We start from the raw sequence: 15,732 nt of genomic DNA, 5'->3' as shown, positions 1-15,732 counted from the left end.
CTTTTCAAAAATATATGATAGTAGAAATTTAAATATATTTTACAAATTTAACTAAAGCTATAATCATATAAAATAAATTTATTTTTGCCATAATTATCAATCATATAAAAATTTCGCTCTAAAAACTAACTACTTTCTTCAACAAATTTATTTTTGCCATCTAATCTCTAGATACTCAAAATAATGTATCACTCCCTCTAAATAATATGAACCAATTAATCTGTTAACGTGATTTTTTTAGTAACACTTTTAAAGGAGGTGCAACATGAGTACTGTCAATGTGATCTTGTTTCTAAAAATGGATCCCAAACACCATTTTGTAATTTTTTTTCTCATCAAGACACCATCAAACTAAAAACAATAAAAATATCACAAACTCGTGAAGATAACATTTTAGAAATCTTGGAAAATGAATGATATGAAAGTTTTAGAATGTTTAAGAATGCTTTATAAAATGGATGTTTAAATTGTTTTGCACTTCTGAAAATGATTTTTTTAAATGCGTTTTAGCAACTCTGAAACGTCGGGTTTATAATTTATAAAAGTAGTATGGAATCTGTAAGAAAAAATTATAATAACAATGCAGATTTGTAAATCAGGGACAAAACTGTAAACTGAATGGTCAAAGTCAAAACCATGTGTGCATGCGTGTGGGTGTGAATATTATTAGGGTTCATCTATGTAATAACCAGAAAGGATAGATAAACAAGAATATAGAATCTTAACGTAGTAACTATTTTGTACTATATCCAGAATGTTAATTGTATCCAATTTACACACAAAAAAAATTGTGTTTAACTAATAATGTGTTCGCCACACTAAACAGTTTTTTTTAAATGCTGGTTTTCAACTTTTAATTAAATTATACTATATGTGCAGTTGAACCCATAAGCTAAGAACTTTCCAGCTAAAATGACGCAGACGGTGACTCAACAAAACGAAAGAGGTCCATGAAGCATTTTATATGCAAGTCAAAAGCTTCTGTAACGACATATACTATCAATATGCATGTATTTTTTTCATAAGAAAAACTAATGTTGGTTGGTGGAGACAAATAGGATCCTGATGATAAATATGGTAAAGGAAAGTAGTGATAGAAGATGACTTCACGCCTGTGCCAAGGAGATGTTTGTTGTCCTTTGGGGGACACATTTTAGCCTAAATTAAGATGCTCTTAAGTGACACAAGTCAGGACCACAATAAGCAAAATAAGTGAAGATAATAATAATATTTCTTCTTAACAATGGAGTGTGATTCATTTCGGAGACTTAAATTGCATGTGTCAAAGACTTGCTTGGACTCATGGCTCAAGAAATATAGAAACCAGTAACAAAATCATATTTTGGCACCTAATATATATTATATGCGCAAGAAAACCTAAAATTGAGAAAGGGCCTTTCAGTCAAATGTTATTTTTTGTATTCTGAATACTGAATACCTTGTCTAACTTGTATATATTCTTCCAAAAATAGATTCATTTTTAAAATGCCTTGTGCAATCTGCAATGGTTAAAATTATGGAGATGTCTAATTTTGGCTAATATTTATTAAAAGTTAGACAAAGAACAGAACATCCAGATAATCATTTAGACAAAGAAAATGTCTTCTTGTGAAATCTCGGATAATCTTCTAAATGATGTGAAGAATTATAGTCTTTTTCTGGGCATATGTCAAATTGGATATTTGATGGGTCTACCATGTTGCTTGTTGTGTGTTCTAAGTTGATAAAGCTATAAAATCCACTCTGTTTCTCACTGTCTTTGTGACAACATAAACAACAACTCCACGTGAACGATGGGAACACTTTTATTGTTTTCTTACAAATAAGAAGAATCTTTTTGACTTTAAAAGACTAAAGTTAAAAATATGAACTGATATAAGAAAAATTCATATTTATGAAAAACTGAGAGTTAGCTATTTGTCTATATTTTTTACGTGAAAGGAGTGTTTTTAAGATCATCGACCTTGTCTGATCAGCTGAGGCAGGCTCAAAAACATGCATGGTTCTTGTGAATCCAAATCCGATTTTGCTGCCTCAAAAGAGAGATCCAAATGACAATGAATCACATGGAAACCCCAAAAAAGCCCCTTTAAACTTCCAGAGACCAAAGATTTTCACAGCTTAAAAGTAGACCAACATTATACATACAATAAGATATAAAATATTCACACTTAAAAAGAGTTGGGAAGATCATTTATCTTTTGGTTGGATACACATTAACCTAGCTACTTTAAAAGATCTTGATGCTTTCTTATTTCCTGCAACTGACTTACACTAGGCTTAACACTAACCTGTAAGTAAAAATTTGGGTTTGAAGTAATAATATAAACCTCAGACCTGCCCAACAGGTGGTAGTTGCCATTAGTCTTTAAACATTTGGTCCGGGACTAACACACTTTCCACTCTAGCTTTATGTTGATCACGAGAGCTTTTGTGACCAAGGGTGAAGTCTGACATTTTCCTACTCTCAGCAAGTGCCATACATATAGAGAAAGCTTGTAGTTGTGAAAGGGATGAATCATACACAACTGAATATATCCCTTCCTTGATTGGTTTATAGCTCAAGAACGGATGTTCTTCTGCTTGTTCTCCCTGAAAAAAAAACAAATGTAGGAAAGTGATGATGAAGCCTAAAAAGAGAGATTGGATTTGGGACTAAAGTAGAGAATCTGTACCAAAAAGAAAAGCTCGAATGAGTTTGAAGTTGTAAGAATCCTGAGGTTGCAGCCCATATCCCAACCTCCACAATCACAAGACCCACCTGTTCTCCATCTCTGTATCAAAGACGAAGGCCCTCCTCCTTTATGAGGCATACTATGAACACCGCTTTGAAGTATGACCGTAGCACTAATGTCTTTATTTACTACATTGTGATTTAGTGATGCCCTCCTCTTCACAATGATAGCGGCTAGCTCGTTTGTCAGCTGCAGATGATCAGACTTTCCCACGCTTTCTTGATCAAGCTCTACAGAGAAGAGAACAAACTCTCTGATGGAACCAGATGGCAAAGAAGAGCTCGAGGAGACCCGCATCTGAGCAACAACGTTAGAGATGATAACACCATGCGTTTGGCCTCTGCCTCTTTGGTTTAACCATGAGCTGTTTCTGTCTTTAATAGAGAAGAAAGTGTAAACACTAATGCATTCACCCTCGTCGTCCGAGCTTCCCATTTTCTTTTGCGTGGCTGCAAGAATGTTGGTTTCTTTGTTCACTGTAAATGTAAAGAGTGGCTGGTTGTTCTTAACTGTTGCATGCAGAACGGCTCGAACCTTCTTCTCGTGAGCTGAATCGTTCACATTTACTGTTTTGCAACCGGTGATAGCCAGTTTTTTTCTTTGAACGCCAGAAGAGTGAGTTGCTCTTGGCTTCAGTAGAGGTTCCATAAACCTTCTTAAATGGCTTGTAGTGGTTGTTTCTTTTTCATCAGCTAATTTACATGGCAAGGGGCAAGAATGTTGAGTAGAGTAATCGACTTCAACAGCAACCTGGACTTTCTTAGTTGAACTCTTCTTGGAGGTCTTAGCCTCTTTTAGAGATAGCTTCTTAGTTGAGTGATAGAGTTTGGTTTCCTCTTGCTTCTTTTCACTCTTCTTGTTTCTACTAATATCAGCACTAGAGATCACCACGCCAACCTCTTTTTTTTTTTTTTTGAATGAATGTAAAATTTATTCAGCCAAAACTGTATTACATCTGATGCTACTGTTTTATTTTTGTACAAAGAATCAAAAAATCAGAGACTCTATTTTTTAAACCTCCTCTCAGCCTTCTCGTGATCCAAACCAAGCCATGAGACCCTCTTCAAGATATTTATGCCCTTTGCCTTTAACTGCAAGTAGCTTCAGCCTGATTGCCTTGTCAATGAACTTGACCAAAACTGCCACATCATGTGACTCCTCACCATGCCTACGCGAGTTTCTCTCCCTCCAAATCGTATGCACAGTTGCTTGCAAGCTATACCTAAAGAGAAAGGTCTCAGTTGGATTGTAGCCGGGATTTGCTATAATTCCAATAAGGTCATTCCAATCTGCGGTGTATCTGTCTCGCATGATACCCCCCACAAGCTTTTTCCACACCTGCTCTGAGTAGTGACACTCAAAGAAGAGATGGGCGCAGGACTCTTGAGCGACATTGCATAGAACACAAGTGGTATTAAGCCCATCACACCACTGTTGCATACGATCAAGTGTTTGAAGCCTTCCCCTAATAGCAGTCCAAAGTAAGAAAGAGTATTTTGGAGTGGACTGAGAGAACCAGACGCCTTTGCTCCAGGTGCATGGTTGGTGGTTTCCTCGTATCTGCTCCCAAGTTCTCTTAGTGGAGAAAGTAGAGACAAATCTGTCGTCTGCTTGTTTCCACATTGCAATATCCTCTTCCTGATTTGCAATAAGGCGAATTGCATTTAGCTCCTCTTCCACTTCATTTAAAATGCTCAGCCGATGGCTTCTTCTTCTTCTTCTCCGTCTTAAAGCCTCAGCCACACTAGCATTCTCAGATATACCCAAATCAATAATGCCCCGATCTCCTATCATTTCCTTGAGGCTTCCAAACTTCGACCATTGATCATGCCAAAAAGATGTTTGCTCCCCACTTCTAATCTCCTTCCTGAGGAATGGTTTCGCAAGTTCCCGGAGCTTAAGCAATTTTCTCCACACCCATGATCCAGAACTGGTGTTATCTGTGATCGACCAAAAAGATCCCTTACGGATCAAGTAGCAGTGAATCCATTTAACCCATAAGGAAGGCCCCCCCGAGCAAACCCTCCATATGAGTTTTAAGCAATGCACCGTATTTGCTTCTTTTAATGGCCGAAGCCCCAGACCTCCTTCACTCTTAGGGATGCAGACATCCTTCCAACTCACCTTAGCTTTAGAAGTTTCCAAGTTCGGTCCCGACCATAAGAAAGCGGAGCACAGTCTCTCTATTTCTTTCAAGCAGCTACCTGGCAAACGGAATGCTGCCATCCAGAAGTTCGCAAGACTCGTTATTACTGAACTTAAGAGTTGAAGCCGACCCGCGTGTGACAGAAACCTGCCCGTCCAGCTTCGCAACCTCTTTCGAACTTTCTCCACTAGCGGCATGTAATCGTTTATTGTCATGCGCTTAGTGAGAAGCGGGAGCCCGAGGTAACGAACTGGGAGTTCTCCAGAAGAGAAAGGGAAACTGGATATGATATCTGCTTTGACTGCCTCAGAGATTCCAGCAACATAGAGAGTGGACTTTTCCAGGCTGATGGTTAGACCCGAGATGGCTGCAAAGTCAGTAAATACCTTCAACACGCCTTCAACTGATCTCTTTGTTCCATCTGTGAATACCAACAAATCATCTGCGAAGCACAGGTGTGACAGTAGGATATTTTTGCACCGAGGGTGATAGCCAATCTGCTTTCTATCTACCGCTTTATCCAACATGTGAGACAGGACATTGATGCATATTACAAACAAGTAGGGAGAGAGAGCGCACCCCTGCCTCAGCCCTCTTTTGCTTTGGAAAAACCCTGCTAGCTCACCGTTGACTTGTACGGAGAAGGAGGGTGTGCATACGCATAGCTTAATCCAGTGAATAAAAGCCTCAGGCATGTTTAATGCCCTCAGAGTATTCAGTAAGAATGGCCAGTGTACAGAGTCGAAAGCTTTTGCAAGGTCGATCTTCATTGCGCAGCGGGGGGAGACGTCCTCTTTGTGATAGTCCTTGACAATCTCAGTTGCCAGAAGCAGATTTTCCACTAGTAGCCTATCTTTCACGAAGGCTGACTGGTTGTGAGAGATGCACTGAGGGAGGGTGCGTTTCAACCTGTTTGCTATAATCTTGGAAATGACCTTGTATAAGACATTGCAGCATGAGATGGGGCGATAATCTTTCATCTCTTGCGCATTGTCAGACTTAGGAATGAGCGCCAAGATGGTAGTGTTAAGCCCTTTAGGCAGAAACCCTTTACTGAAGAAAGATTGGACCGCAGCTATGAAATCCTTTGCAATAATAGGCCATGAAGCCCTGAAGAACTCTGAAGTGAAGCCGTCAGGGCCTGGAGATTTATCACTCGGCATGTGAAACACCACTTCTCTTATCTCCTCCTCTGTTACTGGCCTCTCAAGCATAGCTCTTTGATCACCATTGCATCTGAAAGGTATGACGTCTTGGAGTTCTGCAACCGTGGGCTCCTGAACACCCAATGGCTCCAACGTCATGAAATCATGAAAGAACCGCTCAGCTTCCTTTTTGATCTCGTCTTGAGAGGTGACTGTGTTTCCAGAAGGGCACTTGATTTCCCTTATTGCATTTCGGGTTTCTCTGACTTTAGCAGCGTTGTAGAAAGCTTTGTTGTTTCTATCTCCTACCTTCAGCCAGTGAAGCTTAGATCGTTGCTTCAAAACCTTCTCCTCAATGTCTGAAACCCGCTGCCATCTCTCCGCTGCTGTCTGCTCTGCCCAAATATTTCCTTGAGTAGGATCCACCATTACCTTCTCTTGTTTCTCACAAAGATCTTGGTATGCCTCTTTTACTTTCTTTGTAAGAGCTCCTAGCTTGTCTTTGCTCAAACTTCGGATCAGAGGCTTTAAACCTTTCAGGTACTTGGAGAATCTGAAAAGGGCAGATGTGGATTGAAACAGTGGCTGCTTTTCTCTCCAGTAATCTGAAACCACTTTCAAGAACTCTGGTGCCTCTGCTACAACATTTGAGAATTTAAAAGGTCGACGTTTGCCAACTGCCTCAGCCCGGAGATGAAATCTTCCTCGCAGATGGTCTGAACATCCTCCTGCTTCGAAAATACCATAGGCCTGAGTACGTTGATTAAGCCAAGTTTCATTGACCAAAATACGGTCGAGCTTTTTGCAGATTGTTCCTTCTCCTCTCCTGTTACACCATGTGAACTTTGGCCCCTGATATCCCATGTCTAGAAGACGACAATGCTGAACAACACTCTCAAAATCCCGCATTCCAGGAGTGATCAGACCCGAGTCTTGATAGGTAGAATGCTCCTCCCCGTCAAGAATCTCGTTGAAGTCTCCCATTATTGCCCATTCTTTGTTCCTGAACATTTGTGAATCTTGGTGAGCTTTGATGTCCTCCCATAACTCTTTCCTTTTCTCTGCAGTGTTATCTGCATAAACAAAGGAGCAAAGGAACTCCTCTGTTTCCCCTTCCACAAGAACTGAAACCGTGATTAATTGGTCAGATTTGAACACCGGAGTCACTCTGACTTGTGGACTCCAAATAACCCATATCCTGCCTCTCCTACTGAATTCATAGTTATTTACAAATGACCAGCCCGGACATACTGACGAAACAATTTGAGCAGATTTGCTCTCTTTGACTCTAGTTTCCAGCAGACCACCAAACTGTAATCCTTTATTTTGTATCCACTGACGGACGACTTTATGTTTGGAACCTTTGTTAAAACCTCTCACATTCCAGAAAAAACCAGTCATTGAAAAGATTTGCGGGACCGTTTTCCCTGAGTACCAGGGTCTGTTTCCTTATTTGAGTGCTCATGAAGGATTTTGTGGTTAGTCTTTGAGCTTCTCGGCAGAGAGGGTCGTAGACTGCTTCCTCCACTAACACTTCCTTGATTCTCCTCTTTATCTGTTTTGCTTCCATTCCGTCTGCTTTGTTCCATTCCCAATTGCTTATCAGGCTCCTTTTCCTCTTGAGTTTCCTCTGACCTCCTTCCCATATCACATATCTCCTTACTAACTTCCTCTCCACACTCCTCCAACGCACTTTCCTCATTGCTTACTACCAGTTCTCCAATGTTTACTACCAGATTTCCATTTTCATCTGCACTCTCCAGAGCAGAAAATCTCGATGCTAGTGTAACCTGAGTAGACTCCAATGATTTTGGGCTTCTACTTGTTTTCCCAGGAGACACGTGAGCCCAGTCTTGAACTACCACAGTTGCCTCAACTACCTCACCCTCCTCTGCTTCTTCTATTTCCTCTGCATTTTTCCCAACTACATCTACCTCGCATGAGTCTACTTCAGCCTCCCCTTCCTCAACTGTCTCCTTTCCCTCAACTATAGCTTCCTCAGCTTCCCCCCCTGCCACTACCTTCTTTTGTGGCTCCTCCTTGTTGTTGTTCATCTCAGTGGTGTTGTTTGCCTCTGCAGTTTTCATGGCAAGATACCCTGCTTGTATTATTTCTGTGACCGTTCTTGGAGACTCTTCCTTCTTGTTCATTACACAGACTTTGTCTGTGTGCCCCCATTTGTTGCAGGTATGACAGCGTGCAGGTAACCAAGGATATATGAATTCAACAAGTGAAGACTTCCCGTTCTTGGTGAAGTTGATTTTACTCGGTAGTTCTTTCGAGAGATCAGCGTTAATAAAGATTTTTGCGAGCTTGAAGTTCGAGCACGCTGCTGTCTCTGGGTGGAGCTTCACTGGGTGACCTGCAGCACTGGTGATAAAACTTAGGCCTTCCCAAGAGAACATATTCATCGGAACGTTCTTGAGATGTACCCAAAGTGGTATCGATTTGACTTCTGGCTTCTCCTCCAACTCTTTCGGAGTCCATTTTGCGACTACCATAGGGATATTCCCTATGTTCCACATCCCTCTGCGCAAGATTCTGTTTCGCATAGCAATATCTCCTACCCGAAACTTGATGGTTGTGGAGTCAACCACAAAGACTTCCACTGCCTGCCCTTTACCTCCATCTCTCCATATTTTGTTCACAACAGCATGAATCCTCGCAATATGAGGCGCTGTGTCCAGAAACTTCCCGATTAGAAAATCTTCCCAAAGGGGATTCACGTTGATGACAACTTCATCGGGGATCTCCACGTTGAGCTGACCCTCCGAATCTGTAACATCGAGAGTGTATTTTCTCAAAACCTTCTTCTCCTGCGCGATACCAGCCCACGAAAGAGCTTTGAGTGGAACTCCTTCTTTCCGCATCAATCCGTTCTCAGAGCCTGCGAATCCATGCCCTGAGCCTTCCTGAACCTTACTCGTAGCCGGAGCCGTCCCAGATAAGTCCGGCGGCTGCGCCGAATCCATCTCAAAACCCTAGTCGCAATCGCCTTCAGAATCCCCCTTTCACCACGCCAACCTCATTTGATAAAGTTCCAGTTCTGGGGCAGATCTTCCCTTTCAGAACCTTCTTCTCAACTCCATCTTGTGCATTAGTGTTTAGAACCAGCTGCTGCTCATCTGGTACGCTGAGACCTCCTCTATGGTCTTTAGGTTTCTTTGTCTGCCGTGAGCTACGGTGTCTCCTTTGATGCACAATCCTCGCCCCAGCAGAGGATTTATCACTAGGCGGCCGAACCAATGAAGAAGGAAACCTACTCTTGACTGGCATCATCATCACCATCCGGTTATTATGACTATGCTGCCAATTCTCCAAGCGGCTCCAGGGAAGAACACCTACGCTCAGGAGATTCTCCTGAGGGGTGGTGGTATCAGCTCTCTCCAAGAAAACAGGTAGCTTAGACATATACTTGACAAGCTCTGGCTCAACACCACCAGGACGAGTCTCCATGCATTGTTTCACTTGAGTACGCAATGGTTGAGACGAAGTAGCACATTCCATTTGATAGTTCAATCCCGCTTAAGGACCGACATAGACTTCCTGGATCATGAAAAAATGAACACAAAGAAAAAACAAAATAAATCACATCAAATATCATTAAAATATTTCAAGTGGTCCTCACGGATCGGACTCAGAAAAAAATGGTAATGGGAGATAACAACGATGGACCCCGAAGAAACAGCTAAATAATGTATCCTCGCATTTATGAGGAACTCTACCGAATCAAAGCCAAATAGTTGTTTCTTAGCTCACCAAAGGAAAAATAGTTAACGTCGGTCTTTTTTTTTTTTTTTTTTTTTTGACAACAATAACTAAACTATAATAAGAAACTTACCGCTTCAGAAATCCAAACCAGTAAGGTAGAATCAACATAAAACACAGCTAAAGGAGAATTCCGAGCACCTCGTGCAAGCTTGTCCGCCGCTAAATTAGTTAACGTCTGTCTCTACCGAATCAAAGCCAAGAAACTTCCTCAGATTAAAAAAAAGGAAACACAGAGAAATTACCTCAAACAGGGTAAGAGAGAAGAATGCAGAACCGGTGAAGGAGAAGAAGATGCCACTTGAGAGTGAATCAGCAAAGCGAAGATCAGAAAATATTAAAGCTAGAGAGAGAGGAAAGGAGAGTGAGTGTGACTGGGAACGAACATGATCCAACGGTTAGATAATTAAGTAAAGCGTAAATCATGCGGTTGAGATTGTTTTTTTTTTTTTTTGAGATTGTATATAAATTAATATATATGCACGTTTACGTGTGCTTGTTAACAAAAGATTACAAAATAGTGAAATACTGAAAAAAAACTTTAAAATGTTAATGACTGTTGACCAAAAAATATATGTAATGAATTTTCTTAAAGATTAGCAATTATAGGATGCATCGTATATTATAATGTTTCTTTTGAAGAAAACGTATAATATAACGTTAATTAGAACAAATCTTACAACTACTAATAGTTGTCTCTTTTGTAATCTTTATATACTTTTTAAATGATTGCACATGATTCGCGTCGGAGAAGAATAAAAAATCACATGATTCACATCATCTTTTTTTTACGGCTTTTACGTCATCTACTCTTTCTTTTTTTTTGAGACCTTCATCTACTCATTTTATTTCTCAATAATTCGAACACTTTGAAAAAATAATAATAATAATAATTCAAACAGTTTGAAGAAGAAAAACTCAACAAAATTGTTCAGGTTTCAAAAAAATAATGTCAAGACTATTTAGGACAACTAAAACATAGTTTTATAATTTTCAAAAAAAAAATATGCATTCTTAATATATCTTTATACACGAGCTGCACCAAAAATCAATAAATGCAACCGTGTGGTCAATTTTCTTTTACCCTGATGTTGTTTGGTAAGAAAACTATATAATATTTTGTGTGTATAGATTAATATAAAGTCATGTGTTGGTGGGACGATAGTGGGATTGATTTCACAGATTTAAATGGATTCACTGAGGCTGCTCAATATCAGATGCTGTAGTTTCCAAGAAAACTTTATAATGATCTTTTTGTAATGTTAAATGTACTAGTATTAGTTAAGTTATAATATGTCTACTGTATATTCTAACTACACTACGTGGAAATTATAGGTATTCTAACTACCAGGAACGGAAATAGTAAAGGGAAAGTGGGGTTAACTGACTCCACTATTTTTTTAAAAAATTTTGTTTTTGTTTAAAAAAAAATTATTGACGCTATTAAAATATAAAATTTGATCCCACAAAAACATTAATCCCACTAAAATAATTACAAAACTTTAAAAATTGAAGCTATAATTTATATTTTTAGTGGTTTATAAATAATGTTTTTGAAATAAATAATTCTAACTCCGTATAAAAAAATTTGGCTCCGCAACTGCTAACTACACTACGTGGAAAGCAGGTCATACTCATGAGTATATATAGTATGGATATAGTACAGCGTATCATACATAAGTGGGGCTTTCATACATGCATTTACTTCTCTTGTTTTACAAATTTCTTACGAAAACTTCTACTTTACGTGTTACAACATTAAAACATTATCTTAGTAGACTAATTTTAATAAATTATATTCATTTTTAATCTGTCCGTTGTAAATTGATAGCCATTAACCATTTATTCCTGGTAAAAAGTAAAATTCAGGAACAAGAATAATTCAATTCCTTAGACCACCTCCAAAATGATTTTTAACAAAATCCTTAGCATTAAATTTATTATAATAATCTGTGGAACCCTTTATAGTTAAAAAATATATGTCAAATTAATCCTTAGCTAAGGATTAATTTTCCACAGATTCTTTATTGTGCGTGGGTCCCATCGCCACGTAGGAATTCGCGATTGGTTCTCTCTTTTTTTTTTAAACTGAATAAAAAATAAAAATAATAAAATAATAAAAAAACTTACCTTGGTTATCGAGAGAGAGACTATCAGCATTGCTGATGATCTTATGAGCAAGTTGATAACTTGAAATCACCATTCATGGGGACAACATAAAGGAAGAAGAAAGTACTTTATTATTAGTGGATATTCACCATAAGCAAACCAAAGCAACTAACAAATGAAAGTAAGAAGGAGAAAACAAAATTAAAGGACAAAAGAGGATCAATTGAGCAAAGGAGATTGAACTTAATATTTTGGAAAAAGAAAAGTTTTGGGTAATTGTAGGGGTTTATGAGTTATTACCACATTTGAACACCGAGAATCTAAATTGTACGGGTTTGAAACTGTAAAATTATCGACTTTCCCGTGACTTACACAAGTTTTGTTTGCTAAGCTCCCTGTAAGCTGTAACACGTACGTTATCGACGTATGCATGGGAGTAGTTTTCTTAGTTCGATTGGCCTAGTGAGGTTCTTGAGACTGCTTTTCTGGATGTGCGATTTTCACACGTCTTGTTACCACATAGCTTACACACATGAGGGCATGTGGTATGAGTGATTATATATGCATGAAATTAATACGCTTATTTGGTGGTAGCATACGTCTGATAATTGAGAGTCTTCTTTTATTATTTGGTGTAAGGAGTCTTCTTTTATTGTTGATGCAAGAGATCCATTTATTCATAATAATTAAAAATAGTAGCAGAATCCACGACTAAATCTAAAGAGGGAACAACAACAGCAAAAGTTCAAAGAAAAATCATCATATCTTAAAGAACTTCACATAAAAACTGAGATATAATTTCTAAGATCGTGTGTTCAGTAGTATTAGTACATATTAGCATTCAGTAGAAATTTCAAAGATAAGCATGCAACCTTTTTTATCCCACTCAACATTTAAAGTGAGATCGATGAGTAAGAAAGTGCATTAAAAAGGAGAAGATACCCATATCTTTTAAATGTTCAATGGGTCACTTAAGCTTGTCGCAAAGTCCGTTCGACAAATATAATAAATATCAGTATATAATTTTCTTATAACAAAAAAGAAGAAGAGTATTTGACATTAATTATTGTAGGAAGTAAAAATGTTATGCCAGATAATTAAGTCTAAAACTAATCATAAGTTAGTATTTAGATGTGCGGACCGTGCTCGTAGTTTATTGTCTTGGCCACTTCCAGTCACGACGATTTCTACTTAAAATAATATATTTTTGTTAGATTTTTTTTGTGCGTGTACGACTCACAGAAATATTAATACAATCTGTAAACTCGATTATGAAACTTTAATAAAAGAGATATACATATTTGGACTTGTTCTTTTTCGAATCTATAAGACCAAAACAATCAGGTGCTGCAAAACAAAAAAGGCCAGCAACAACGAAAAATCATTGGAAATATGTTATCCAACACGTTTTTGTATGACAAATTAACCACAATATGGCAGGTAAATGCGTTATTAGAGAAGTTATTTGGCTAAACGGTTTGTGCGAATAAATTTGATACAAGCCGAATGTGGTTGAGATATGTTGTGACTTCCATAGTGCACTATGTCTATCGAAGAACCTCGCGCAAGTTATGTATTAATCGAACTTAAACAATCAAGTAGCCACCAAATATTACGAACAATGACTTAAAGATGAACTTCCACTATGATATGTCCCTGAAAAAGCTCTGCTAAGTCTTTGAGCTGCTCTCTCTTGATGAATATCCTCCAACAACCAAAACCACAAAGAAAAGACACGGACGTAAGATACCGCCATACAAAGATGAGACGGCTATGTTACAGTGGCGAGTCCATGCTAAGTTTTCAACAACGTCCGCACCGAATGATTTAGATTTGCTTTCCTAACCCCGGAAATTTGAACCCATTTAACGGTGAGGGTAAAAGACGGCAACACTATGAAACGTTTTATTTGGGCTTACTGCTTAGTAATAATATAATAATGGTTAACCTAGGGCATAATACCCAAAATCCGAACCAAACAAATCTGAATACATATTCTATATGAGCTGTAAAATACCAAATGGATCATGTAGGGTGGTATAAAATATATATATATATATATATGTGAATCCAAAAATCTGAATTATATCCAAAATAAGTATTTAAATTTTAAATAAATATCTTAAATACTTCATTCTATGTTTATTTTGATATAATATCTAAACTATCCGAATCTAAATCAAAATTAACATACATGAAATAAATTTGAATTCAAAATGAGTCTTACATAAAGTTAAAAAATATATCTGAATCCAAAATATTATTAACCAACCCAACCCGATATTTATAAAATTCAAATAAGACCTATTAGATTAAAACCAAATATCCAAAAACTCAAAATACCCATACCGAACTTAAAAGAAGACCCAAATGCTCACTCCTAGCCTAACGGAATCTACATACATACAATTAACAACACATGATTTATCATAACATTATCTTTATAAAAAGAGCATTTATATACGATCTATTAACAAAATATGATTTGTCATAGCATCTATACCATTAAAATAGAATCTCTACTAGGATTCTGCCCTTATCTTTTAGAGTTATTTGCATTTCTGTGCAATTCTTTTATTTTTTTAAAAAATAATTTTTGTCACATATTATTCAACCAATCAGTTACTCCCCTTTTAAACCATTATTTTTTTTTCTAAATCTAAATTGTTTAATATATTTTTTTTTTTTTGACAACATCAACTAAAACTAACTAGAAACTCCAACCGGTCTAGCAAGCCAAACCGGTGGGATTGAATCGACATAAAGCAAAGCTGAAGGAGAACTCCTCGCACCGCGTGCATGCTTGTCCGCCAATCTAAATTGTTTAATAAAGAGTCAAAAAAGTTGCTTATGGTTGCAAATAAAACGTAACGTACGTGGGCCTTGGCTATCTTTTTACTAACATAAATATGAACATAAATTCCACCATTAAACACATTTTTCTCAAATAATTGTGTAGGGAACGAATGTGTAATGCAAAAAAATAGTTAGGTGAAAAAAATATATATGTGAGTATGTTTTTTTTGTCAAACAATAGGTATTCATTTCTTTGTATTTAGAGTGGCCATTGTATTTATATATATTTAAATTGTATAGCTATCGTCGTTTCCAATATATAAATACATGTAGCTATATAGTGACTTCTTATTTATATTATTTCATATACAATTTTGTTTTTAATTAAATTTTTAATGTTCCTTATCAAATTTTATCAAAACATATTAAGATATATTGCTAGAAGACATGTGTAAGTGTGATAAAAAAGATCATAAATTACTAAGAATTAAAAAATATATTAATACTTATTATGAAATTGATATTTGTAATGAAAATAATTAAATACATTATTTTTATAAATTTAAAACATAATTCCCAAACCATAAAATATATAGTTTGATTAATATAGATGGAAAAATCAATCTTTGAAATCTAAATGTTTTGTCGCACATTAAATTGAAATATAATAAACTAGACTAATAATTAAATGAAAATTATATTAGGCGCTTTGAAAGCATGCGTCAAAATTTAGTTATCCATAAAAACAAATCTATCAATATGATTTATCATAACGTTATCTTTATAATTTATATAAAAAACATTATCTTCCATAAAACAAATCTATCAATATGATCTATCATAACATTATCTTCTTGATTCTCTTAACAAGCCATTTTTTGTAATAGGAAACTGCATCGATGATAGGATTATCCTCTGAATTTTTCTTTAGAAAATTAAAATAGTAGTAGTATATATACGTACAACTCAATAGGTTATAACCTCACTTTTGTAGAATCAAACTTGAGAGCTAAACCCTTAAAACGATGTCAAA

The 15,732-nt window shown here is 36.9% G+C and overlaps 1 protein-coding gene across 3 annotated transcripts; it reads right to left on the bottom strand.

The window, feature by feature from the left end:
• Nucleotides 1-332: 332 nt before the first annotated feature.
• Nucleotides 333-12,458, bottom strand: LOC103851769. 3 transcript variants are annotated; one of them, XM_033285353.1, is made up of 5 exons: nucleotides 10,040-12,458; nucleotides 9,868-9,972; nucleotides 9,051-9,572; nucleotides 2,676-3,632; nucleotides 333-2,592 (listed from the first exon to the last, which is right to left on the bottom strand). In XM_033285353.1, the coding sequence occupies exons 3-5, from the start codon at nucleotides 9,531-9,533 to the stop codon at nucleotides 2,362-2,364; spliced, it is 1,671 nt and encodes a 556-aa protein (XP_033141244.1). In that variant the 5' UTR covers nucleotides 9,534-9,572; nucleotides 9,868-9,972; nucleotides 10,040-12,458; the 3' UTR covers nucleotides 333-2,361. The 3 variants fall into 3 exon arrangements, with proteins under 3 accessions (XP_033141244.1, XP_009126887.2, XP_033141243.1); XM_009128639.2 differs by having other exon boundaries at nucleotides 9,868-12,458; XM_033285352.1 differs by lacking the exon at nucleotides 9,868-9,972 and having other exon boundaries at nucleotides 10,040-12,457.
• Nucleotides 12,459-15,732: the final 3,274 nt, after the last annotated feature.

Source organism: Brassica rapa, chromosome A02, assembly GCF_000309985.2.
Source record: "Brassica rapa cultivar Chiifu-401-42 chromosome A02, CAAS_Brap_v3.01, whole genome shotgun sequence".
Taxonomy (NCBI): Eukaryota; Viridiplantae; Streptophyta; class Magnoliopsida; order Brassicales; family Brassicaceae; genus Brassica; species Brassica rapa.
The sequence above is the reverse complement of the archived record's forward strand: the minus strand, read 5'-3'. Positions and strand labels throughout refer to the sequence as shown.